This window comes from Octopus sinensis, unplaced genomic scaffold (assembly GCF_006345805.1).
Source record: "Octopus sinensis unplaced genomic scaffold, ASM634580v1 Contig10934, whole genome shotgun sequence".
Taxonomy (NCBI): Eukaryota; Metazoa; Mollusca; class Cephalopoda; order Octopoda; family Octopodidae; genus Octopus; species Octopus sinensis.
The window spans coordinates 170,869-197,869 of NW_021832230.1; the positions used below are offsets into that span (position 1 = coordinate 170,869).

The 27,001-nt window shown below is 33.5% G+C and overlaps 1 protein-coding gene and 1 long non-coding RNA gene across 2 annotated transcripts; both read right to left on the reverse strand.

Moving 5' to 3' along the window:
• Window positions 1-2,016: 2,016 nt before the first annotated feature.
• Window positions 2,017-10,108, reverse strand: LOC115228686 (serine palmitoyltransferase 1-like). The gene is made up of 4 exons (XM_029799216.1): window positions 9,617-10,108; window positions 9,016-9,052; window positions 8,695-8,873; window positions 2,017-2,580 (listed from the first exon to the last, which is right to left on the reverse strand). The coding sequence occupies exons 1-4, from the start codon at window positions 10,106-10,108 to the stop codon at window positions 2,017-2,019; spliced, it is 1,272 nt and encodes a 423-aa protein (XP_029655076.1).
• A 5,684-nt stretch (window positions 10,109-15,792) lies between these two features.
• Window positions 15,793-16,131, reverse strand: LOC115228674. Its single transcript, XR_003883242.1, has 3 exons — window positions 16,052-16,131; window positions 15,941-16,019; window positions 15,793-15,910 (listed from the first exon to the last, which is right to left on the reverse strand). It is a non-coding gene; the product is annotated as an uncharacterized LOC115228674 (long non-coding RNA).
• Window positions 16,132-27,001: the final 10,870 nt, after the last annotated feature.

A 27,001-nucleotide genomic window follows, 5' to 3' on the forward strand; every position in this document is an offset into this window, starting at 1 on the left:
AATTCTCATCTGCATGCCGTACGTGGTGCTCACTCGACCTTGATTTTCCCACGATCCCTTCAGTTCAAAGGGGCTGGGACGAAATTCTCTGCTTGAACACATTACGAAAACTTCGCTCCAAGTCGGACCAACTCCAGCTGGCCACCCTTAACTGCGCCTGTCAGCCGCACACGGGTGACTGGCTCAAAGCTCTCCCCACCTAGTACGGGGTTACTACTGGACGACGAATCCTTGCGGATTGGGATCAGCTTACGATTGGGTTTGGACATCTGCCAGCCCCACCCTTGCCGGTGCGGGTCCTCAATTTCGTCAAACGGCTTGCACGCCTTGTCGTGTAAGAAGAGTGCCGGGAGAATTCCCCGTCACACTCATCTGAATGACGTTGTGAGGAGGGCTCTAGAGTCGGCTGGTTTCCCTTCCACCCTAGAGCCAGTCGGCCTTTCCCGGAGCGACGGCAAGCGTCCCGACGGGATGACGACCTTTCCTTTTAGGGAAGGCAAGTCCCTGGTTTGGGATGCCACGTGTGTCGACTCTTTTTTGACGACAATGCTTCCCAGGACTGTCGCAAACCCGGGTTCCGCCAGTGCGCTGGCTGAAGAGACAAAGATGACGAAATACCGGTGTATTTCGGACGCTTTTGAGTTTGCCCCCCTCGCCTTCGAAACCTCTGGAATCGTCGGAAAGGCTGCGACTCAACTCCTCACCGCCATTGGTAGAAAAATCTCCACAAAAACAAACGACCGGAGGGAGACGAGCTGGCTGTTCCAGCGAATCTCGGTCGCTGTGCTCCGCGGAAACTGCCACTCAATACGCAGCGCGGCATCGTTGAGCTGACCCTCAGGCTCTCGACAATCCCCTTAGCCACCCAATTGCTTACTTTTTTCTTTCTTTTTCTTTCACCACCATGCAAGGTAAATTTGATTTTTCACAATTAACAAATTGTTAGTCTAAAAAATTGTTATGCTCAAAGCCAGTCTAAAAAATTGTTACCCTTTTTCAATCATCAAAAATAACTACGAATAAGACCCTCTTTCAAATTCAATTTTTATAAGATTTGCGCCAATAAAGAATCACCTAGCATGATTTCTCTCACCATTCTCACTTCACAATCTCTTTTTGGCTGACTATCAGCTTGATCTTCCATTTCGTGACAAGTCTTTTTAAAAAATCCACAATCCAACAAGGGAGGCCGGAGTTATAAAGGATTTCGTATAGAAGCTCATGGTCGACAGAGTCAAAGATCTTTTTACATTAACCCACGCAGACGGGTCAACTCCACTAGTTTCGCTTTTTATTAATTTTAAAATTTTTAGTTCTCTTAACTTGCTTATCCAACTATTGCTGGCTTAAACTCTTGAATCCCATGAATGTTGGGAATGATTTTTCAGAAATCAAAACTTTATTTAATAAAAATAAGAGAAGAAATTTATTAGATGCAGAGAATTAAAGATGATTTGAAATGGGTTCATCGTATGAGGAGATAATATCACAAATAGTATAAACAAGCGAATCAAGTTCTTTGAATTCCATTGCACATGAAACAGTTATTTTTATGCTGGAAAATAAAGCGAAGTACCAAAACCTTGGCGGAGAAAGCACCATTTGAGGATAATACGGACGACTTTGGTATGCCATTACCAAAGCAATGCCTTGAAAGATGGCTTGGTTGACAATATGCTCCAACAAATCTACATTTTCATGTCTCAACAGAAGAATCGGAACGTTCTTATCTCCAGCAACTTCGAATTTTGGGAGTCTAAAATTCAAAAAAACAAAAAGAACAATTTTTCGAACAAACTCCTCAAATATGCTGTATTTTCAGATAATTTGACAAACCTCCATTCCTGAGATAGGAGAGGAAGTTTTGCAATCACATCTGCAACAGTAATCGGAGGAGATGAGGCAGAAAACAAATAGCCGGACCCGGCAAGTCTTTGATGATTAATAATTGATGAGCTGCCAATACAAAGACCACCAAGGGAAGAAAAAGAATTTTCAAGAGAGAGAATAATCATATCAATTTGGGAAATCTGTCAAAGTCATAATATAATGATCTACATCACATTCAAAAAGTTGAGTAAGTCCTCTCTGATTTATTACACCAATAGAATAGCTCTCATCCAATATGATCCTTGCTTTGTATCTGTATTTCAATCTGATAAGTGTGGGGAGATCAGGAATGTCCATATGTTTTTGATTAACGCCCTCTGCCACTATGAACTTGCCCGGAGAAAGGCTTGCGGCTAGCAACTGTTCCAAATGGCCCCAATCGTGGTGTCTGTAGAAATGAATGCGACCTCGAGATGTTTTGGCACCAAACGCGATCCATTGAGAACACGATTCGTCCAAAAACACATCATCATCACTGTGTATGCACGAGGGAAGCACACTTATAATAACAGAACAAGAGTATGAATAAAGAATAGCTGCCTCTGCTCCCATAAATAAAGCAAATTCTTCTTCCAATTGTAAATGGCATTCTATAATGTATTGCGTAGGTATTTTACCTAATGTTCCATAAAATGCTCGAGGTCCACAACTCCCTACGCCGCATTCTGATAGAATTGATATAGCCTGTTCCTGCGAATTAATAGGAAAATCAATATACTTCTGATTCAGGATTCCCAGCAAGATCAATAAAATTATAGGAAGAAAAATTAATACATTTAATCCCATCAACTGTTATATGCTTACCAGGTTTACTAGAACATAAGCTACATTTCGTACCTTGAGATTATGCGTCTCTTGCGAACAGGTTGCTCAGTAAATAAAGGAGTGGGAGTCCATTCTTCGATTAGTTCCTCTTCTTCCTTTAATTTTTTTGTTAAATAAAATACTTTTTTGGTTAGAGCACTTTTTATTTTGTAGCTTTTTTGAAAAAATAGAGATATGCAACCGATGATCAAAACTACCTCGAACAGAAGGCGATATAATGGAGCATTCAATGCTGCGGCTATATATTCGTGATATTTCCATATGAAAAACGGTTCACCATACATATAAAATTTTAAAATAGTTAGTGATAAGTCTTTATTAATTTAAATATTTTTTTTAGAAATTCTAAGAAATTTTTTAAAAATTATTTAAAAATTTAATGTTTTTAGCTATCACTTCCAATTATAAAAAAAGAACAAAATTGCTTTCGTTTATAACTCGACTCTTCTTTGGATATCAAAATTTTGTCATCGTAATTCATAATTGTAACGAATTCTAGTTAGCATAATAAAACAAAAAAGCACAATATTTCTTTCTTCAAAGCCGAATTTTAATAAATATCCTCTTTTCCGTGAATTTCAGAAGCAATTGGATATCACTTGTAAATTTTACCACTTTTTTAAGGTCTATACATCTTTTTTAATCCGGAGAAAGAGTTTGCATTGGCATTTCAAGCTTGTTAAAAAGTTCAAATCATTATATTAAAATGTAAATCTTCCACCCAATTTGTTTAAAAATACACCAGACGTTCTCAATAATGTTTAAATCCGGTGACTGACTTCGCCACTTTTTAAGTAATTTAACTTTCTTCTGATCAAGGTGGATGGTATTGAATGGTGGATCTCGATTTTTGGCACTGCGCCCCATATTTTTGAAACATCATATTTTGAAAATCTCTATTTTCTAATTCTACTTAGAAAATTCTTTGTTATTCACTGGAATTGAATTGCAGTAAAAAAGTAATTAAACAATTATGTCACAAAACTAATCTCACAAAATATATTAATTATCACATCAAACATCCTTCAACTAGTTGAATATAGTATTGCACAATTCAGAGTCCACCGGAAATGACCCAAGTTGTCTCGAGGTTTGAATAGGCAAACTCTGTCAACTTTTAATTTGGAATCAAAATCTTCATTTCCTAAAATATAAAAAGTCTGTCTGTTATATGTCAACCAATCATATGAATATCAACCAGCAATTTCCCGAATTAGCAATCTTCAAAAAATTTAGTCGAAAAATTCAACTAATATTTAGATGGTTTCAAGAACAAGCAAGCTTTTGCTCAATATAATTTCACAATGAATGATTATAATTAAAATTGTCAATTATTTTTTAATTAAAAACTTGTTTTGGTCAAAATAAATAAAAATTAAATATTTTTACATGCAAGGAAACAGAATAGAATGGATATAGTTAATAAATGCGAAATCAACGAGTTTTTTATCTCAAAATTATTAAATTTAGTTAAATTAAACTTTTTAATCAAACAACAAAGTAAATAACTACAAGTTAATTAATAAAAGCTTCATGGTTATTTTATCACTAGTAGCAGAATGGAAGTAGAAATGAGACTTCTTTTTGCCAAAGAATAGGTTCCGAGAGCATTTGTGATAAGACCTTCTTCAAATGGGAAGTTGAGTCTCTCCATGTTAAGACGTAACATAGCCGTCAAACATTTTAAAAGTTGTACTGTTTACAACAAAAGAGTCGAGAATTATTACATAAGAAAATAAGATATTTTCTTTGATAGAACGTTTTGTCAGTAATAAAAGTTGTTACTCGAAAAGATAAAGGATCGCGAGTTTATAGAAAAGGCTAAATTCTTCATGAACTGAATCATAAAAAAACCTTATAAAAATACTTTGCCTTAGTTTGGACAAAAATAAAACAAAATTGGTGATGGAGTTTATGAATCAACAAAAGATAAAGAAAAACCATCAAAGTCAACATTTTAGCACATATGTTTCTACAAGTCGATTTCTTTAGCCTAAATAATGTTTTTGTTATGTCGCAAGTGAAATGTATTACATTTATCGGGAGAATTTGGTCCATGGAGATCTAAGAGCAGATAGCGTTCTTATCAACAATGAATTAATATGTAAATTTCAATTTTGGATTAGACATAAAATCAAATTTCAACGTCCCTGAAGGAAAGATTCTATTTGATAAAATTTTCCAGATTCAAATCAGTTTTAAAATTTTGTCAATCATATTGATATATGTAAGTTGATTTCAACAATCTAAGTTTTTTTATTGCTCTTTTATGTTTGACAACCAGCAGAACTCAACAACTGAAAAGACTTTAGCAACCGACGAAGGACTGAATAGCACCACGTAAATTAATTAAGTAAAAGAAATTGGCAATTCTAATGAATTTCACTTGAGAGTTAGGAATTAACTAGTTAATTAGTTTCTTTTTATTAATAACTGTAAGAACAAACCAGTCAGAAAAATGTTTTTGTTTTAAAGCAATCTAACAAAGTTTAATTAATTAACTTGCACCGTCATATCTTTGCCCCGATCGCAGTGGAGACGTCGGGGCGTCGTCGGTCCCAGAACTGAAAAATTCCTTATTAAACTGGGGGACCTGGCAAGCAGAAGGAGAAATGATCATCGGGAACGGACATGGCTTTTCCAACAAATATCAATAGCCATTTTGCGTGGGAATTGCCATTCCATCTTATCCTCTGCTGCTAATTAAATTGTTGAAATAGTATTAACTAGTTAATTAGTGCTAATCAATTGGAATAAAAACTCTTTTTATTAATTAACAAACTTAAAAAACTAAAATCAATAAAAATATATATAATCGATAATCAATAAATTCGGGTTAGATCTGAGGAAAAAATCGATGTTTAGGAAATCGATAATCAATCGATAATTACTTATTTAACCTAATATTTGCTATTGTCTGTAATGTAACAATTAATATATATAAATTTTATTTAAAGAATAAGGAATTTTAATAATAGAAGTCAAATTTGGACAGATCTTCATAATATTGGGGAAATAGGGGTTCATATTCTTCATAACTCCATCCCAGAAAATTATTATAATTTTTAGGCTGTGGAGTTTCATATTCTTGAAAATAGAGGTCGTCATAAAATTTATTGAGAGTAGGCTCACATTCATTTGAGAAGCACTCGTAAAATTGACAAGGGGGATATTTTCCCCAAACTTCTTCATAAAAAGTATAGGTATTTTTTTCCCCTTTTTCTCTTTTAGGATTCTTGGGTTGTTGTAATACAACCTTAAGACGCGGTTGAACTTGTCAACCGTCATCTTAGTTGTTTTTCAACTCCCCCACATTCGTGCAAGTTCTGCTGGATTGGTGATTTGAAATGAATTCGACATTCCAATCCATGAGAGATATGGACACTTCTTATTCAAATTTTCAATTAGAAATTCATATAAACACGTTCTCATGTCAAAATAGTATTTATCATCCGCAGAACGCAAAACACGTATTTATATTGTTTGTGAAGACGTAAATTACGGCAATTTTTGCGAATTTACGTCTTTTTTATTAAAACGGCGTCAAGTCCGGTTTGTTTTAAGTGTTAAATCGTAATTATTAAATACTAGCTCAGCAGTTCGCTTCGCTCACTGCGAGCTAGCTCCTGCGGAGGCCCTGCTCGCTACGCTCGCAGTTTCCTTAAATAACTATAAATTTATGTAGATATATAAATGCGACCTGCTTTGATATAACCTTATTCTAAGGCCTGTGGATAAACGATGTTTGCAGTCCGTCCATCCTTGGCAAATATAAATAAATTTTCTCTTCTACCTACCCTTGAGCACCCCACATACAGCTGGCCATGTGAAAAGCACTCGTTCTCTAAAAATAAGCCTACTACCTTTAAAGACTGTCCCTGGGCCTTGTTTATTGTCATAGCAAAACTTATCTTCAGCGGAAATTGTAGTCTCTTAAATCTAAAAGGTAATTCTTCCGAAATCAGAGGTATTCGTGGGATATAAACATCCTCACCTCTGTAATTACCTGTTAATATTGTCGCTTCTATTACGTTAGCCATCAAATTCTTGATAACCAACCTTGTACCATTGCATAATTTATTTTAAAGTTTTTTTGTTATTTTCTTTTTTTTATTTTTAAAAATTTTTTTTTTATTTTATGAATTTTTTTTTGTGTGTTTTATTTTTTTTATTTTTTATTTTTTGTGTGTCACCCACATCGACTAGATCAAACTATTACAAGTTGCTAAAAAATTATAATCCTGAAAAATAATTGTGTTGAGGTGTCCAAAACAACTGAAGAGATTTTGGGGATAGGAAAACAAACTCAATACCACAGAGAGCAGGTGTAAATTCATTTATCTTAATAATAAAATGGTATGGTGTGTGTCTGTCTGTCTGTGTGTGCACACCAACTTCAAATTGGCAATACGATGTCCTCGACTTACATGATGAGGTCCTTAAAACCTTCCCCCCAAAAAAAATTAAAAAAAATTTTTCTGCGTTTTGGTCAAAATGAACAACTACGATGTCCTCGACTTACATGATGAGGTCCTTAAAACCTCCCCCCCCCAAAAAAAATTAAAAAAAATTTTCTGCATTTTGGTTAAAATGAACAACTACAATGTCCTCGACTTACATGATGAAGTCCTTAAAACCTTCCCCCCCAAAAAAATTAAAAAAAAATTTTCTGCATTTTGGTTAAAATGAACAACTACAATGTCCTCGACTTACATGATGAAGTCCTTAAAACCTTCCCCCCAAAAAAAATTAAAAAAAATTTTCTGCATTTTGGTTAAAATGAACAACTACAATGTCCTCGACTTACATGATGAAGTCCTTAAAACCTTCCCCCCCAAAAAAAATTTAAAAAAATTTTCTGCATTTTGGTTAAAATGAACAACTACAATGTCCTCGACTTACATGATGAAGTCCTTAAAACCTTCCCCCCAAAAAAATTAAAAAAAAATTTTCTGCATTTTGGTTAAAATGAACAACTACGATGTCCTCGACTTACATGATGAAGTCCTTAAAACCTTCCCCCCCAAAAAAATTAAAAAAAAATTTTCTGCATTTTGGTTAAAATGAACAACTACGATGTCCTCGACTTACATGATGAAGTCCTTAAAACCTTCCCCCCAAAAAAATTAAAAAAAAATTTTCTGCATTTTGGTTAAAATGAACAACTACAATGTCCTCGACTTACATGATGAAGTCCTTAAAACCTTCCCCTCCAAAAAAATTAAAAAAAATTTTCTGCATTTTGGTTAAAATGAACAACTACAATGTCCTCGACTTACATGATGAAGTCCTTAAAACCTTCCCCCCCAAAAAAAATAAAAAAAAAATTTTCTGCATTTTGGTTAAAATGAACAACTACAATGTCCTCGACTTACATGATGAAGTCCTTAAAACCTTCCCCCCAAAAAATCAAAAAATTATTTTCTGCATTTTGATTAAAATGAACAACGCGAATGTCCTCGACATTCATGATGAGGTCCATTAAAACCTTCAAGGCAAAAATCTCACGTATTAAGAATATCCTTGATGAAAACGAAGCGAGAATATTAAAACGATGAATGACGACTCCCATTATTCGCGATAAAGAAATTCAATTCATCCTATGTTTTTCTCTTTAAAAATAATTGCATATATCAGTGGTTCTCAACCTTTTTTGTCCGCGGACCCCTTGTGAGTAAATGAAAAATTTCGCGGACCCCTTACATATTTATTAAGTTTTTTGTCAAAAAAATTTTACTTATCTAAAAACAAAATTTATTATTAAATCAATAGAGAAAATTAGTGAGAAGGTTGATATTGTTTTTTCGAGGCAATTTTGTCAATAAGAGGCTCGGTTGTCGACAAGCAAACCCTGATGTCATCTTCAATATTCAGTCTTGCGCGATGATTATTTTTTATATTGAGAAGTGCTGAGAAGCCATGTTCGCATAAATATGTTGTCGGGAATATAAGCAACAAATTTAATGCATTTTCGCTTACGGAAGGATAATGCTTACACATTTCGCACCAAAATCTTGATAAAGCAAGTTTTTCATACAAATCTTTTGCGTTTGAATTATTGATCATGTCAATAAAAGCCTCTTCGATATTTTCATCGACCAAACGTGGATCAACACTGAATGGTGTACGAATTAATTTCAAATCAATTTCGTTCAATTCTGGAAAGTATTTATTTACTTCTTGTTGAAGATATGTTAAATGTGCATAAATAAGTTCGGTTATTTTTTTGATTTCAAATGCATCTATATTTACAGATTGTTCTTCAAAAGATTCAAACATAGTAAAATTATTTAGTTTTACTTTTTCTTTCCACAGTGTTAACTTCATCAAAAAAGCACTAATAATTAATATGAAACAGTTAACAAACTTAATTTTATCCACAAAATCAATTATTGTTTCATGTCTTCCCTGAAGCGATTTGTTGAGTGAATTTATACGAAAGAAGACATCTCTCAAGTAAGCAAGTTTAGATAGCCATGAACTATCTATCCATTAATTTCGAAATAAATTCCGATGATTTGGAATTGTTTTCGCGAATAAAATATTCAGATAATTCATTCCTCAAAGGAAAAACTCTGGCAAGAATGTTTCCCCGAGATAGCCATCTCACCTCAGTGTGGAATAAGAAAGCCTTTCCATCATTTTCAAATTCTTCGCAAATAAGTCTGAAAATGCGCGAATTTAAAGCACTCTTTTTAATATAATTTATGATATGTACGACATCATCGAGAACATATCTTAAATCTGAAGGTAATGTTTTTGCAGCAAGTAACGAGCAAATATTATTAATTGAGCACAGTTCGCTACATCGGTGGATTCATCAACTTGTATAGCGAAATTTTGATGGCATGAAGTTTTTATTTGTTCTACCACCTGAAATAAATAATATAATATCAATAACCTGACACTTAATATTTTCTGACATTTCAGAAATTCGTCGATGAACAGTATCATTCGATAATGGTATTTCCGAAATCATATTTTCAGCATGAGTGCCAATAAGAGTACGTACTATGTATTTACAACAAGGAAGAATCAGTTTTTCGGCAATATTATGAGGTTTCTTTTCTTTCGCTATACGTAATGAGATCATGTAAGATGCTAATAGCATGGAATTATCAGAAGGCAAAGTTTGTATGAAACGAGTCAATACTTGATTTTTCATCATTTTACGCAAAGAAATAAAATAATCCTTATTTTTGTGGATTAGATGGGGATGACATGTGCGCAAGTGTCTCACAAGAGTTGTTGGTTTCATGCTATTGTGTGACAGAATTTTCATGCACACAACACATTTTTGGCTTTCAAATCCATCTTTATCAATACAAATAAACCCATATTTTATATAATCAGGATTATATTTGCGTATCTTAATAACATTCGAGGAATTCATATCAATAGCGTGCATAAAAATTTTATTAAAATATATTAATTTATAATATATCTAAAAGAGATATTATTAATTATGATTTAATTATATTATATATTAATTTAAAATTGTTATCATTAAATAGAAACATTTAAATAAAGTTTCAGAAAAATCTCGCGGACCCCCTGGAATCTTTCGCGGACCCCTAAGGGGTCCGCGGACCCCAGGTTGAGAACCACTGGCATATATCATTATCGACCATGAATCAAAATTAAAGCTATTATCATATTTGACTTTGACAGAATGTGCAATCACAGATTGCACGACTTTGAATAGAGTGTGCAATTAACAGATTTTGAAAAACCACTTTGATAGTTGAAACCACATTAGCACAATCATTAACACAATTTACCACCAATTGACGCACGACCTTGAATAGAGTGTGCAATTAACAGATTTTGAAAAACACTTTGATAGTTGAAACCACATTAGCACAATCATTAAAACAATTTACCACCAATTGACGCACGACCTTGAATAGAGTGTGCAATTAACAGATTTTTAAAAACACTTTGATAGTTGAAACCACATTAGCACAATCATTAACACAATTTACCACCAATTGACACGACCTTGAATAGAGTGTGCAATTAACAGATTTTTAAAAACACTTTGATAGTTGAAACCACATTAGCACAATCATTAACACAATTTACCACCAATTGACGCACGACCTTGAATAGAGTGTGCAATTAACAGATTTTTAAAAACCTTTGATAGTTGAAACCACATTAGCACAATCATTAACACAATTTACCACCAATTGACAGCGCAATCAGAAGAATTTGCGTAAAAATATTAACTATTTACTTGAGTTTTTCGTAAAGATAGAATTTATTTTCGGTATGCCTCTTTTCCTAAACTTTTTTATTATTCAAAAATAATTTTTTAAATAGATAACCGAAGGAGGAAAAACGAAGCTGAAGAAAAAACGGTCAGCTTAATAAGGTAATTAATTAAATCTTTTTTGTGTGTCGCTTTTTTGTGTGTCGCTTTCTTGCCTGCCGCATCTCTGCCTGCCGCATTTCCGCCTGCCGCATCTCCCCCTGCCCCATTTCCGCCAGTAAAAAAAAAAAAAAGAAAAAAAAGGAAATTACAAAGGAAAAATGAAAAAATTAAATATAAAAAAAATAAACCACAAAAAATGAAAAAAAAAAGTTTGCAATGACAATAAACAAGCCCAGGGACAGTCATTAAAGGTAGTTGGGTTATTTTTAGAGTGAGTGCTTTTCACATGGACAGCTGTATGTGGGATGCTCGAGGGTAGGCAGAAGAGAAAATTTATTCATATATGCCAAGGAAGGACGGACGACAAACATCGTTTATCAACAGGCGATAGAATAGGGTTACATTAAACCAGGTAGTTTTATACATCTACATAAACTTATAGTTGTTTGATGAAACAGGCCCTCCGCAGGAGCTAGGTCGCGGTGAGCGAAGCGAGCTGCCGAGCTAGTTTTTTTATATTTTTTTTCTTTTTTTGTGTTTTATTTTCTTTTTTTTATTTAAATTTTTTGTTTTATTTTTTAATTTTTTTCTTTTTTGGTGTTTTAGTTTCTTTTTTTTATTTAAATTTTTTGTTTTATTTTTTAATTTTTTTTTTTTTGTGTTTTTATTTTCTTTTTTTTTTTTATTTTTTAACTTTTTTTTTTTAATTTTTTTGTTTTTATTTTCTTATTTTTTGATTTTTTTGTGTTTTATTTTTTTTAACTTTTTTTTTATTTTTTAATTTTTTTTGTTTTTATTTTCTTATTTTTTGATTTTTTTGGGTTTTATTTTCTTTTTTTATGTTTTAAATTTTTTTTTATTTTATGTTTTAAATTTTTTTTTCTTTTTTTTATTTTTTACTTTTTTTGTATTTTTTTTTTTTATTTTCTTATTTTTTTGCTTTTTTTGTGTTTTTATTTTCTTTTTTTATTTTTAAATTTTTTCTTTTTTTGTGTTTTATTTTTCCTTTTTTTATTTTTCGATTTTTTGTTTTTTATTTTCTTTTTTTGTCTTTTGCGGTGTTTTATTTTATTTTTTTATTTTTTGAATTTTTTTTTGTTTTTATTTTTTTATTTTTTGTTTTTTTTATTTTTTGTTTTTTTTATTTTTTGTTTTTTATTGTGTTTTTATTTTTTTATTCTTTTTTTTCTGTTTTATTTACTTTTTTTGATTTTTTTGTTTTATTTTCTTTTTTTATTTTTTATTTTTTTGATTTTTTTGTGTTTTTTTTCGATTTTTATTGTGTTTTTTTTTCATTTTTTTATTTTTTAAAGTTTTTTTTATTTTTTAATTTTTTTTATTTTTTAATTTTTTTTATTTTTAATTTTTTTTTATTTTAAATTTTTTTATTTTTAAATTTTTTTATTTTTAAATTTTTTCTTTTTTGTCTTTTAGTTCTTTTTTTATTTATTAAGTTTTTTTTTTTTTTTTTGTTTTATTTTCTTTTTAATTTTTAAAGTTTTTTTTTCTTTTTTTGTCTTTTAGTTTCTTTTTTTTATTTATTAAGTTTTTTTTTTTCTTTTTTTGTTTATTTTCTTTTTAATTTTTTAAGTTTTTTTTTTTTTTTTGGGCTTTATTTTCTTTTTTTATTTGTTAACTTTTATATTTGATTTTTTCGTGTTTCTTTGTAATTTCCTTTTTTTTTCTTTTTTTATTTGGGTGAGATGGGGGGAAATGCGGAAATGCGGCAGGCAGAGATGCGGCAGGCAGAGATGCGGCAGGCGGAAATGCGGCAGGCAAGAAAGCGACACATAAAAAAGCAACAGGCAAGAAAGCGACACACAAAAAAGCAACAGGCAAGAAAGCGACACACAAAAAAGCGACAGGCAAGAAAGCGACACACAAAAAAGCGACAGGCAAGAAAGCGACACACAAAAAAGATTTGATTAATTACCTTATTAAGCTGACCGTTTTTTCTTCAGCTTCGTTTTTCCTCCTTCGGTTATCTATTAAAAAAATTATTTTTGAATAATAAAAAAGTTTAGGATAAGAGGCATACCGAAAATAAATTCTATCTTTACGAAAAACTTCTTTTCTTAAGGTCGTCTTCCCTCCTTCGGTTATCTATTGAAAAAATTATTTTTGAATAATAAAAAAGTTTAGGAAAAGAGGAATACCGAAAATAAATTCAATCTTTACGAAAAACTTAACTAAATAGTTAATATTTTTACGCAAATTCTTCTGATTGCGCTGTCAATGGGTGGTAAATGTGTTAATGATTGTCCTAATGTGGTTTCAACTATCAAAGTGTTTTTCAAAATCTGTTAATTGCACACTCTATTCAAGGTCGTGCGTCAATTTGTGGTAAATTGTGTTAATGATTGTGCTAATGTGGTTTCAACTATCAAAGTGGTTTTTCAAAATCTGTTAATTGCACACTCTATGATAATAGCTTTAATTTTGATTCATGGTCGTTAATGATATATGCATTTAACTTTAAAGAGAAAAACATAGGATGAATTGAATTTCTTTATCGCGAATAATTGGGAGTTCATCATTGTTAATATTCTCGCTGTCGTTTTCATCAAGGATATTCTTAATACGTGAGATTTTTGCCTGGAAAGTTTTAATGGACCTCATCATGAATGTCGAGGACATCCGCGTTGTTCATTTTAATCAAAATGCAGAAAATAATTTTTTGATTTTTTGGCGGGAGGTTTTAAGGACCTCATCATGTAAGTCGAGGACATCGTAGTTGTTCATTTTAACCAAAATGCAGAAAATTTTTTTTTAATTTTTTTTGGGGGGGGAAGGTTTTAAGGACCTCATCATGTAAGTCGAGGACATCGTAGTTGTTCATTTTAACCAAAATGCAGAGAAAATTTTTTTTAATTTTTTTGGGGGGGAAGGTTTTAAGGACCTCATCATGTAAGTCGAGGACATCGTAGTTATTCATTTTAACCAAAATGCAGAGAAAATTTTTTTTAATTTTTTTTGGGGGGAAGGTTTTAAGGACCTCATCATGTAAGTCGAGGACATCGTAGTTGTTCATTTTAACCAAAATGCAGAAAATTTTTTTTAATTTTTTTGGGGGGAAGGTTTTAAGGACCTCATCATGTAAGTCGAGGACATCGTAGTTGTTCATTTTGACCAAAACGCAGAAAAATTTTTTTTAATTTTTTTTGGGGGGAAGGTTTTAAGGACCTCATCATGTAAGTCGAGGACATCGTATTGCCAATTTGAAGTTGGTGTGCACACACAGACAGACAGACAGACACACACCATACCATTTTATTATTAAGATAAATGAATTTACACCTGCTCTCTGTGGTATTGAGTTTGTTTTCCTATCCACCAAAATCTCTTCAGTTGTTTTGGACACCTCAACACAATATTTTTCAGGGATTATAATTTTTTAGCAACTTGTAATAGTTTGATCTAGTCGATGTGGGTGGATGTGAAAAAGGCAAATGTTGAAATGCCTACTCCGTTGAGTGTTTGCGAAGACTCCTTCGTGGTTTATAAAATTTTTTGCAACTGTGTTAGACAGAATGTGCATCCACACTACAACAAATCCTAGAGAGGAGCACATTACATAGCGACAGCATATTTCCATTGCTGTTTTTCGTGTGTCTAGAACTGGTGTGCAGAGTCCTCACTGCCTAATTCGAACAAATGTCGATCGAGCATAATGAAAAGTGTTATAGCACTAACCATCTCATATTCATAGTCGATATTAAACTGTTCCCTCAGTCTTCGGGGTTAGAGTCCTTTCCTGGCATATAGTCAGCGAGGAGCGCTAGATTGCATATTTTAGGAGGTCTACAAAACCAGAGAAGAGGAGGAAGAAGGGAAGAAGGTGCATGGAGTCCAACTCCCTGTTTACTTCAAAGCTCAGGGTTTAGCTAAACAATTAATTAGCTAATTAGTTTCTTTTTATTAATTAAGTGAGTTTTCATGGAAGCCATAATAAGATTGTGATATTTATTAAAATTTTAATAAAAAAGTCTAACAGATTAAAAACTACTCTGTTTAAAGTAATATATCAAATGGTTTTAAGCAAACACCTCAAATCTTCATTACAGTTTTTTCTGTATGCAAAGAGAGGTGGGAGATGGTTCTCCCAGATCCCATTTGTCAACCTCTTACCGTCGCCGAGAAAAAACTTCATTTGTTTCCGGCAAAGATTTTATCATAATGAAGAGTTTTAATTAATAATGTAAGCAGGAAGGTAGAAGGGGGGTTTGTCAGTGAAAAGAACCGTGAAAAAATCGAAAAAATTCAAGAAAGATTTCGGAAAGCACTACAAGGACCGAATGAACATCTATCCATCGCCTCATTTAAAGAAATCATTTAAAGAAATTAAAGACAAAAAAATTTCTTAAGTTAAAAAATTTTCTATTACTTTAAACAATGCAATTTTTGGCATACTATGTATTAATTAAATTTGCTATTCTTCTCTAAAGTCACTCCAAAATAATTTAGCACTTACTTCACTAGGATTGGTTTCCCATTTAATAATGTCCAAGGTTTGAAGATATTATACCCTAATCAAAAACGCTAAAGCAAAGCAAAATTTGTCACAACAGCACCTTGGAACTATTTATACTTGAAAAAGTGAATAGAGAAACAATAAGGATTAAAATTAATTTGAAACTACTAATTTTTCTTTTTTCTACGTCGATTGTGTGTTCTATAATAAATTTATAGTATTTAAATACCTTGAACAATATATCTTTCCTCCATTTCCACTACAAAAAGGTCGTTGTTGATAAAAAGACAACGCGGTTGAATCAATATTTGCAGACGGAGGAGGTAAATTTTGAGGATCCATTTCGACTATTGGGATAATTTAAGACGATTAAATACTTGGGCCTACCCCTGTAAATTTCTTCTTTTTCGTAAAGTGCTCTTTTCTATTAACCCATGTTATGGCTTCCTCGTCATACTATATGTACTTTGTGTTAATTATATAACAACCATTGAAGATTTCCGGATCTGTCGACCGGGATTTCTCAGAAATTTAACTGCGTAGAAACTTCTAACCATTAAATTCGGTCTATGGGAGTCATTAAATCATTTAAATTAATATATTAAAATAGAACAAATCTTAAATCAGTAAATGTATTAATGACAGAACTAACCACAGGGATGTAAATTAATAAATAATTTATTTAGAATAATTAAAATAATTTTTAAATTTTTATTATAAACTATAATAAAGTTAAGAAAGAATTATTGTTGTGCGAAGAGATATGATTGAGTAGTCCCGCAAAGAATGGCAATCTAAATTGTTTTTCAGAGCCATGACTATTTCTCTGACTTAATTAAACAAAAAATGACCAGAACTAAAAAGATGCTAAATTTTTACTTTTTTGGCGGTTCTTCTAAAAGAGGGAAGCTGCCATCAAATAAATCAAATGCAACCAGGATTACCCTGGTTAAGGCCTGCTCTTTTTGAAAATGGGTAGCAGAGCTGATAGTTTTGTCGGCACACTTTAGATGGATGTATTTAACATTAATAAGACGAAAATGAAGGAAACCCGATCTTTGTATTAACACAGTAGTTATAAAATCAGTTGAAAATCTAAAATATCTCGGAATAATTTTGGATGCATCTGGATCATTTAAAATTTATATAATAAACAGAAAGAACAAAGCTACCTTAATGTTGAAAGCTCTTATATGATTTTGGTTGAAACCGGAAACCTTCCTATACGTATACTCTGCCTTTATACTGCCTATCCTGATCTATGGATTTCAAGGATGGTTCAAAAGCTGCGAAGAAAAAAAAATTGAACTTTTGGAGAAAACGCGGAGATATGCCATTAAAATGGGGCGTGGCTCGATTTAAAATCAAAACTGACCCCAAAGTTGAAGAAAATTGTACGATCCATTGAAAAATTGTTGCATTCCTTAAGTAAATAATAGTGCATTAATAAAATAAGTCCTAATCGGCTGGTTACTGGTTTTGTGCTGTGCTGTCGCTATTTAGGAGTGTTGAAGACAGGTGCAGATGATATAATCAAAAATATTAAAGAGGAAATGCAAAATCGTATCGGTAGACAATCAGAAATTAAACTAAATGCAGGTAATCTACTTAGAACAATTATTGAGCTTGATCTAACACTGTTATGTCGGTCTTCTCAATCAAAAACCATTTTTGACGAAATAGACAAATTTATAAAATAAGTCAATCTCCTTAGAAAAACAGTAATCCAGCATCCAGCATGAACACAAACACAGAATTCGTGCATTTTAAATATAAAACAAGCACATTCGAAGAAATTGCCAATTTAAAGAGAAGCTGGAATAACGCGTGCTATTGGAAGAAAAAGCGGAATTCTATTATTATCGATGAACAAAACAACTCCATGTGGGACCAAATACGGAGAAAAGTACTATGAGAGTAAACGTGCCTGTGATACCAGATTATATAGAAAGTAAGTAACTCAAAGAATAGTCGAGAGCCTGGGGGTCAGCTCAACAACGCCACAGTGCGTATTAAATGGCAGTTTTCGCTGAGTACGACGACCGAGCTGAAAGAGTCAGCTCGTCTCCCTCCGGTCATTCGTTTTTGAGGAAATTCTCCTACCAATGTCAGTGAGAAGTAGAGTCGCGGTCCCAAGGTTTCGAAGGCAGGGGGGCAAATCAAGAGTCTGAAATAAGCAGGTTGATTCGTCCAACTGAAGAGATATAAGGAAAAAACTTAATTGGATCTCTGTAATAATTTAGAACAAAATATCATTGCGTAACTCGCGCACCAGGGTTGTTAAAAATCATGATTTTTTTCAAAAAATCAAAAAAATCTGATTTTTTTGATTTAATCACGATTTTTTGATTTAAATCAGATTTTTTTGAATTAATGATCTTTATTTCAAAACGACCCTTTCCACCTGGCTTATCAGAGAACCTCTCTCTTGTACATAAACACTGAAAAACGGCCACGCAGAACGATCTATCGTAGTTCCTTATGTCCACGGGATCACTTAACTAGTTTGCATTACGCTTCTTTCTTTGTGGTCTTCGGGTAATAAATAAAAAAATATTTTCAAAGCGAACTAAAATAAAAAACAAAAACAATGGAATCGTTTTATTTATTAAAAGCTTGTAAATGGAAACAAGTTTGGCTGCTTTTTCGATCCCCAGCCTATTGCGTACATTTGAATGTAGAAATCCGAATGTTGAAAAGATTCTTTCTATTCCACCTGTCGAAGCAACTGCTCCAAGAATTTTTTTGCATAGTGAAATTACTTGTGAAGGTAACTGGTATGAATTCGACTCCCACCAAGCTATAGGTGATACTTTACTCAATTGTTTAAATGGATCAGCTTTTGCTCTGAAATAATCAGAGTCGGAAGTGCATATTCATAATTTTGAGCACAATAACTCAATGCAATGTCAATCTCAACATTTGAAAGAGATTTCCCAACATGTCGGGTCGATCAAATTCGCAAGTAAGTGGAAAGGTGTTAATGCTTGTTTTGCTCGAATTCTCACTTTTCCTAAAATATTCGTACATCTTGTCAATATATGTCTGTTCAAGTTCTTTCCAAATTTCTACAGCATGACTAATCGTGGTAGAATCATTCTGAATTTTATCTAAAGCGACAGCAATTGGTTTAATAAGCATCAGATATTCTTCAACGCGTCGTTTTTAGGAAATATTTTGGACCTTGGAAAAAATCTCTGTATCAATATCCGTTCTGTGTTCCTCACAAGTTCTCAAATAAGAACCAATTATCCAGATAAGATTGAAAACAGTCTGATAAGTGTTCCACCGTACATCAATCGGAAGAACGAGTTTTTTCCTCCATTAGATTTGTACCATGCAGCTGGAAGACGCGCACCCTACGGGTTGGGAACCGCTGTATAAGGTGTTAATGAAAAATTGCAGATTAGACAAAGCTTTTCATTGACCTCAATGACAGAATTTTTCTTCCCATAATGATTGAAAACACCTATTTTTCGTTGAAATTTTTTGAGGACGTTTAAACTCAGGAATTACAAAGACAAATATTAAAGTGTGGCAAATAAAAATTACAGTACGTTTTTTAATTTAACAAAAACGATTTTTAAATTCACTTATGTGTGCACGTAAGAATACGCAAAAAAATCGAAACATATAATTTCCAAAGAAACCTCGAAGCTTTTAACTATACAAAATTTAAAACATTACACAATCTCAATTCAGTAAAGTATTCAACATGCCATTAGGAACAATAAACAAAATCCCAGGCTTTGGACAAAATCCCAAGTTTGACAACCACTGTCCTAAGCAATGAATCATATTTTAAAATAAGAATTTTAACAAAATTTCCTCGAAGTTTTCCTCAATTCATATGCCGTTATATGAATGGATTCAGAATAAAAGATCATTTGGCAATACTATTACAAATGCAATGCTAAAACAAATAAAAATAAAATTGCAAAAAATTTTCATTTCTAAATTTTAAAGCTTCGAGTACACGAATTAATTCTTTTAAGAATAAATTTTGAATAAAATCTTGTATTATATCAGGAGATGATCAATTAGTCAATCCTGTCTTTTTATATGAAAGCCATGCTGACTTTTTACCGAAAATGTCATCTTATGGTCTCAAAGATGTGTTTAATTGTGACGAAATCGCATTGTTTTTTAAATGCACGCCACGTAAGACGTTGACACTACAATCCGATGTAAGAGCATTGGGAAAGGTTTATAAGGATAGAATTACACTTATGTTGTGTACCAATTATTTGGGGGATAAATTAGACCCATTTATCATCGGAAAATCAAAAAATCCTCGTTAAACAACTTCCAGTAACATATGGCAACAGCAAAAAACCTTGGATGAATTGTATTTTGTTTGAAATTTGGGCGAAAAATTTTAATGAAAAAATGAAAATCGAAACATTTTTCTTATGTTAGGCTGCGCATCTGTTCATTGTATTGATAGAAAATACAGTAATATTGATTTTTTCCATTTCCGCAAATACAACCTCGAAAATATAACCTCTTGATCAAGGAATCATCAGATCTTTTATAGCGAAGTATAAAAACCTCTTGATGAAAAATATTACGTTAACTGAAAGAGAGGATACATTTTACTTTCATGAAAAAATCAGAAATTTAAAACTAGTGATGCAATACCATTGATAATTTAAGAGTGGGATGAAATTATAATAACAACAGTAACGAATTGCTTTGAAAAAGCATTTAACAATTGGGCAAAGCAGGAACTCCGGATGAAACTAAGGAGGACTCTCCGGTTTCAAATGATAATGAAAATTTTGCGTATCAAATTTGCAAAAACAGTGATGAATTTTTGAGAAGAATCGAGTCATGTGTGCACTAAACATTTCTTGTAGCACTCAATAAACATGAAACTTGGAAACAAAATAGACTTTATCTTTAAGAGATCGAATAGGAAGACGATTGGTCGCTGTGGTGCATAAAAGCGAGCAAAGCTCCTCCAATTTCTTTAAGATGAAGGCGTCTCATTTTTTAGAAGACTATTATAAACAAATTAAGGATTCATAACAAAAGGTAAATAATCACAGACTCAGGACTAACGGGCTCTACCACGACCCCGTACGCGCGCCCTTCCCCGTCCTCTAGGTCTGACGATATTATTTTCTTGTTTTCTACGCTGACGTTCGTCATCTTTATCCAAAACTACGAAATTGAATATTCATATTAAGACCTTCTCCTCTCTTCCTAACCTTCGGTCCGTCGTCGATTAGAAGAGAATCAAGCGGCAAACTATCGGGCAAGATAAAATAACGAATGTTGTTTCCACGGACTGAAAGAGTATCCAATTGATAGGTGTCTCCACTTTTAGTGGTCATTTTCACCGTCTTTAAATGAGTATTCATGTAAATGTCGACTCCTATTTTAATATTAGATTGATGCTTACCAGTAATAGTTCCATGAACTTGGGAAGAATTTTTTAATTCAATCGTGACAGTTTCGTGGCTCAACTTCATTAAAAAACTAGGAAAACTTAAAAACAGATCTAAACCTGACGAGCTTCATCACGAGACTTCAAATTAATATTTAACATTTATAAACTGTTATAAATAAAAGTAAATTAAAAAATGATAATTTTTAATAACCTTTTTAATTTACCTAAGTGAAAATAAAGATTTTATCTGTTTTCTATGAAATGTATTTAAGTCTTGCGTATATGTTTTATTCAGACCGCACTTTTCCAAGTTGATTTTTTTGACTATTTTCTTCTGATAAATTCTAATTATATTTGCAAACATATCAATTTCGCTTCCAAAAGAAGAGCAAAAGTTTTTAGATATTTCAAAATTATGTTAGTTTTGCGCAGAGAAAATTGCTTTTTTGTTTCCGCAAAGAATCTAAATCGAAATTGTTTGCCAAAACCATAATGATTCCCGAGGGTAATTTTTCCAAAGCCAATTCTTCTCCCGTTGTTGTGTATAAAAGCCGCGGTTAGATTTCCTGCGTCTACAGAGGTATCAAATGCGACGTAGACAAAAAGTGATTTGCCAAGCGAATTTGGTATTTGATACCTTTCATACGCTCGGTTTTGTTCGTAGTGTGCCCGTGAGATATGGCCGGCGATGTTAGCTTTAACATTGAGAACGTGTCCGTGCAGGTAGCGTCTTAGACAAGTGATCGGCCTTCCCATTATGGGAAAATTGTAAATCCGTCCGGTCTCTTGCTATCATCGCGATCGAGGTTTGCTGGCTCAACGATTGAGCGGAACTCTAAGATTTGATTGCGCAAGACACTACATTATTTAAAGTCGCGTATCCGAGAAGACGGTCGGCGTTGCGGTGGCATGAAGAAAGGTGCATTTTCTTTTCATCTACCATGCTTCCACTGCGACAACGCTGCTTTGAACATTAGTTTAGACCGATTCCGAAAGTAACTCCAGTTCTGATGTAGTTATCGTCGAGGAGAATTCCTGTAGATGCAGAAGGAAATACATTCAGCCAGGCAACATAGCGCTGATGTGCAGCAGAAAGGAGGTAGGCCAGATAGTGCTAGGTTGAGCGCGGGCTTTAGCCCTTAAAAAGACTTAGTGGCATACAGTCCATTTCAGTGCGATTGTCTTTATAGGTCAGAAAGAAGTAGGAGGTTTGAGTTTGTCAAGAATTTCCGACAAAAGATATTGGAAGGCGTTAAAATTTCGTGGATAGGACAACCGCTGTAGGAAATCAAAAGTTTTCCCTGTCTCCAACCGATATCATTGAATTTGAAGTAGGATCGACTCAGCTAATTATTTTAGGGATTTCTAGAAATTTCAAAAGAGATCGGCACGAAAACAAGACGGAAAGCAGCGTAGTGTGTATAGTAGTTTAAGAATATGTAACCTGCTCTTCAGCATAAACAATGAGTTGTGAAAGTTAAGACGAATGTTAGCTTGCAAAGTTCTTCTTTGAAGGACAGTCCACGCCAAAATGCATCAGTTCAAAAAGGAAAACCCAAAAAGGAGGAATTGGCAAGTTCTATGACAAATAAGCCAGAAAGGTTATTCAAGATCGGCTTGCAGGCCACAAGGAAACCGACCTCAAGGAAGTTGACGTTCACGATTTCGGTTTTCGACGCATTTTCCACTAACCAGAAGGAATAAATCGCGGGATTAGCCGTCATAACTTATCGATGATTGAGTCCATAGGGCCGTACTAGAAGTCGTCCATGTAACAGACGCCCCAAGGAAATGGCTTCGTCGATGTTTTGTCTTCTAAAACAAACGAGCTGGTTGTACCATTAAGAAATGCACCAGATAGGCGATCTTAGTTGAATACATGACTTGAATTAATCTGAAATACTCGTGAGATAGTGACGCCCTCTTCGATTAGATTGACTCCAGACCTTATTTTTTGAGTGTCCTTTCAAAAATTTCCCAAAATTCCCAGATTTATTTGATGACCTAGTTATCTTAATTAACGATTTAAATAAAACAATGAAAAATCATATATTTTTTTAAACAGAATCTTTACTGTCTAATCAGCTATAAAATGGGATATACTCCAATAGCTCCGGAACATATAACAAAATTAAAAAGATAAAAGTAATATTATTTAAATTATTACTAATGAACGGTAGGCGGACAGCGCAGAAACTTTTAAGCGCAGAAATTTAAGTACGCGTAGACAACAAACATGTTTAAAACATCATTTAATTAACAAATTATGTGCATTAATTAATCTTTATTCAGAATACTATTAGATTGGTGTTAGATAAACAAAAAACTTTGGTAAATAACTAATGTTATGTTTTTTAATAAAAAATCTCTACAAAAAATAGATTTTACATTTATTTTAATAAATTCCCAACCAAACATATTCAATTTTTTTATTCAATGTTTTTGCAATATGAACATTCTTTTTTAATCCCAGAAAAACACCAAATGAGGCCGCAAGGAAAGCAAAGTATTGCCAAAACGATTCCCTTAATCGTGAATTTTTCTACCATATATCCGATCTAATAAGAAGCTCAGATTATTATAATACTCCGCAATTCTTACACATTTTTATATCTCCATCCGCTTTAATTGTTTCCCCAGTCATTAAAAGAAAAATAATTTAATCCAAAATTATGCTATTAAAATAAATATTGAATAAAATACAGATAATTATTTGAAAATTTAAGAACTATTCGTTTAAAAGCTTTTTTATAATCGATCTTTATTAAACATTCGAAAAATATTTTACATGCAAATTAAGAAAAACTGATAATTTGTGAAATTTCTTAATCACAGCTAAGATGATTGCTTCTTTAAATAAATCTTTATTTCTTTCAATTTTAAATTAACCTAAAACTATGAATTCCTTTCTTCTACACATGCCACGAGCACCCTTGTCCAAGAGATTCTCCAACCCGTTACCGAATCTTTTATGGACTCAGAGTCAGTCGCCGTAGAAAGTCGCTGGCTTGGGTTGTCCCTTAAGTTTCCGCAGAATACACACGCACAGGACGAATGGGACAGGATTCTCTGTGATCAGAAGTCAAACAACCTCAAGCCTAAGCTTAACAAACATAGCTTGGCTTGTTTATTGGGCGTCTTGCAACCATATTGACCGCCATCCCTATGAGATCGATTTGAACCTTATTGGACGATGATTGCCTGAGGATCGGCGTCTCATTCTGCCTGGGGCTAAACGTATGCAGAGAACACTGGTGCCGCTGTGGATCAACCGTTGACCCCTTTGGATTGCACCCATTATCGTGTCAGAGAAGCTCCGGACGCTTTCCCCGACACGACATAGTCAAGCGGACTCTTGAAACTGCCGGATTCTCATCACAGTTGGAATCGGTCGGCCTGGTTCGGGAGGATGGTAAACGTCCTGACGGCCTAACGACTTTCCCCTTCATCTGGGACGCAACTTGCACGGACACCTTCTCCGACGGAAACATCTTTACGTCAGCCACAGAGCCGGGCTCCGTGGCCAACCTTGCGGAAACATTAAAAGTCAAGAAATACAGTGCATTATCGCACCGTCATATCTTTGCCCCGATCGCAGTGGAGACGTCGAGAGTCCTCGGTCCCAGAACTAAAATATTCCGGTACTTTTGTAGTAGTCTACAGCCACTTTCTAGCGAGTTTCAAAATAATACTATTTTTTACAGTAGACTACTACAAAAGTACCAATATTCCTTATGGGGGAGCTGGCAAGCAGAAGAAAAAATGATCATCGGGACGGATATGGCTTTTACAACGCATATCAAGGGCTATCTTGCGTGAGAATTGCCATTCCATCTTATCCTCTGCTGCTAATTAAATACTAAATAATTAATTTTTAATATTAAAACTTAATATAAAAAAAGATTTATAAATTGTTTGTTGATGTTAAGTAAAGTATAGAAAAATCTTTATTTTAAAATAATGTAAAATATCAATCTGGAAAAAACAAATAAAATAATCAAGTAAATGATCAAGTACAATGTAAATTTATAACTCCGAGCGGACTTTCCTATTTTACTAACATTAAGAATAGACTGCTTAAATAAAGAGGTTTGTCTTTCACTGGCAAAATGCTTAAAAATGTAATGAAAATATTTTATAATACCAGTTTGTTAGATAGGAGTTTACTGTCTTTAACTGCCTCTTTCATATCTAAAGCTACCTTGAATTAAACCAACAAAAATACTTGTTTGACATTCATAGCTTTACGCAGCATGATATCATGTAATGAATTCTCAGAAAAATAAGATTCATTATCTTTTAAAATTATAAAACACAAGGTAACCATTCATTAGAATATACTATTATATATTTAAACATAATTATATTTTTAAATAGCAATAATTATAAATTTATTAAATGTTATTTATATATGGCAGGGGAAAAAAGGTTTTGGACTGCGAGAGTTTGATATTTGTTGGCTTTCACGTGATCCGTCTTGTTTGCTGCATGTCTTGGGGACACGCCCAACAAGACCATATTCGACGTTGAAAACGTGTTCGTGCAGGTGCCTTCTCACATCAGTGATCGGCTCTCGCGGAATAGAAAGTTTGTCATTCCGTCCAGTCTTTTTCCGTCGCAAGGCCGAGACCGGCTGGTTCGAGGATGGAGAGGAACCCCGCAGCTTGAATGCACGAGAAATGACATCATTCAGAGCAGCGGAAATTGTAATTCGGAGTCTATATTATTTCCCATACTAAATGAGATTAGACCCAAACTAAGTGGAATTAATAACAAACTAATTGGTACTAGCAGAAAACTTTTTTATGACCCTTAAAGTTGTACATTATAGGTAGCAACTCAGGCACAAACAACAGGCATAACTAGCCTATCGAAGGCAGAGACAGAGGGAAGAAGTCGTTTGTGCCAATCAACATAGGCCTCCAAACCTTCATTAAAGCTTTCCGTATTTAATGAGAGGTGATTTTTCCAAGTAAAGTTAAATCCTTCTAAACCGATTCCTTTTGGGATCGACAGAATTGTCCGGTATAGAGGAGAGGCCAGTATATTGAACAATTCATTAAATTTGTTTATAACCAAAAAGTGAAAAAGTAAAATTAATAGAATGTGTCGATAAGGATTGCCTCGCATTTAGTTTTGAATCAGCAATCGCTTTATTTTTCAGATGGATCAATCTGTTGACAGGATCAAGTAAAGAAAGAAAAATTTTTATTTAAAAGAGGCTGTTAGTAGAGGATAGATAAGGACCTTCGGCATTCCTTCCTTTTTAGTTCCGCACACACGCTCACCTCTCAGCCGCCTTACCTGCAACCCAGACATTTTCTTCTCTAGGACCTCAGGGAGACCTTTGAGGGACAATTCCTGGGTGTCCGAGAGCTCCTCTCGCTATCCTAAGTTATGGGCTAGCCGGATGGCTCGTTTTCTGACTTTTTGTACTTCTCCCTGTCCTCGCAGAAGTGCCCGGCATGTACGCCATAGGTCAACACGGGTAACACCATGGCGTTAAACACGCGTAGCCAGGCACCTCTCCGCAGCCGGAAAGCACGCAACGCGCCTAATCGCTGTATTGCACGCATGCTTAAGTACATGCTTATTGAATATCTTGATTCGGTAATTTCAGTGCTTATTGGAACGGATTTTGCTATAGAGTACAATTTCTTGTTTAAATCTTTTTTGGCTAATCTAACCCGAGTAAATTTTGTAATAGTTTTTCGATGAAATGTGTCCATTATGTCACATAATTGAAAGAGGAATTAGTCGAAAATAGAAGAGAGACAATGTGGCCGTTCCAAAGGATTTCAGTCCCGATCTTGATAAAAAAGTTTAGCTATTTGATAGACCGATTCTTTAATCCTGGAATAAATCAATAAAATTTATATATTATTGCATAAAGAGATTTCTCTCATTTCATTCACTTGGTGTTTCATGGGAATTTTTTGTCAATAATTATGTATAGATTTATATTGCCCAAGCTTTCGAAGTCTCTTTCATTCATAGTCTATAAAAATAGTTCAAAAAAATTACAATTGCACTCGAAATAAGT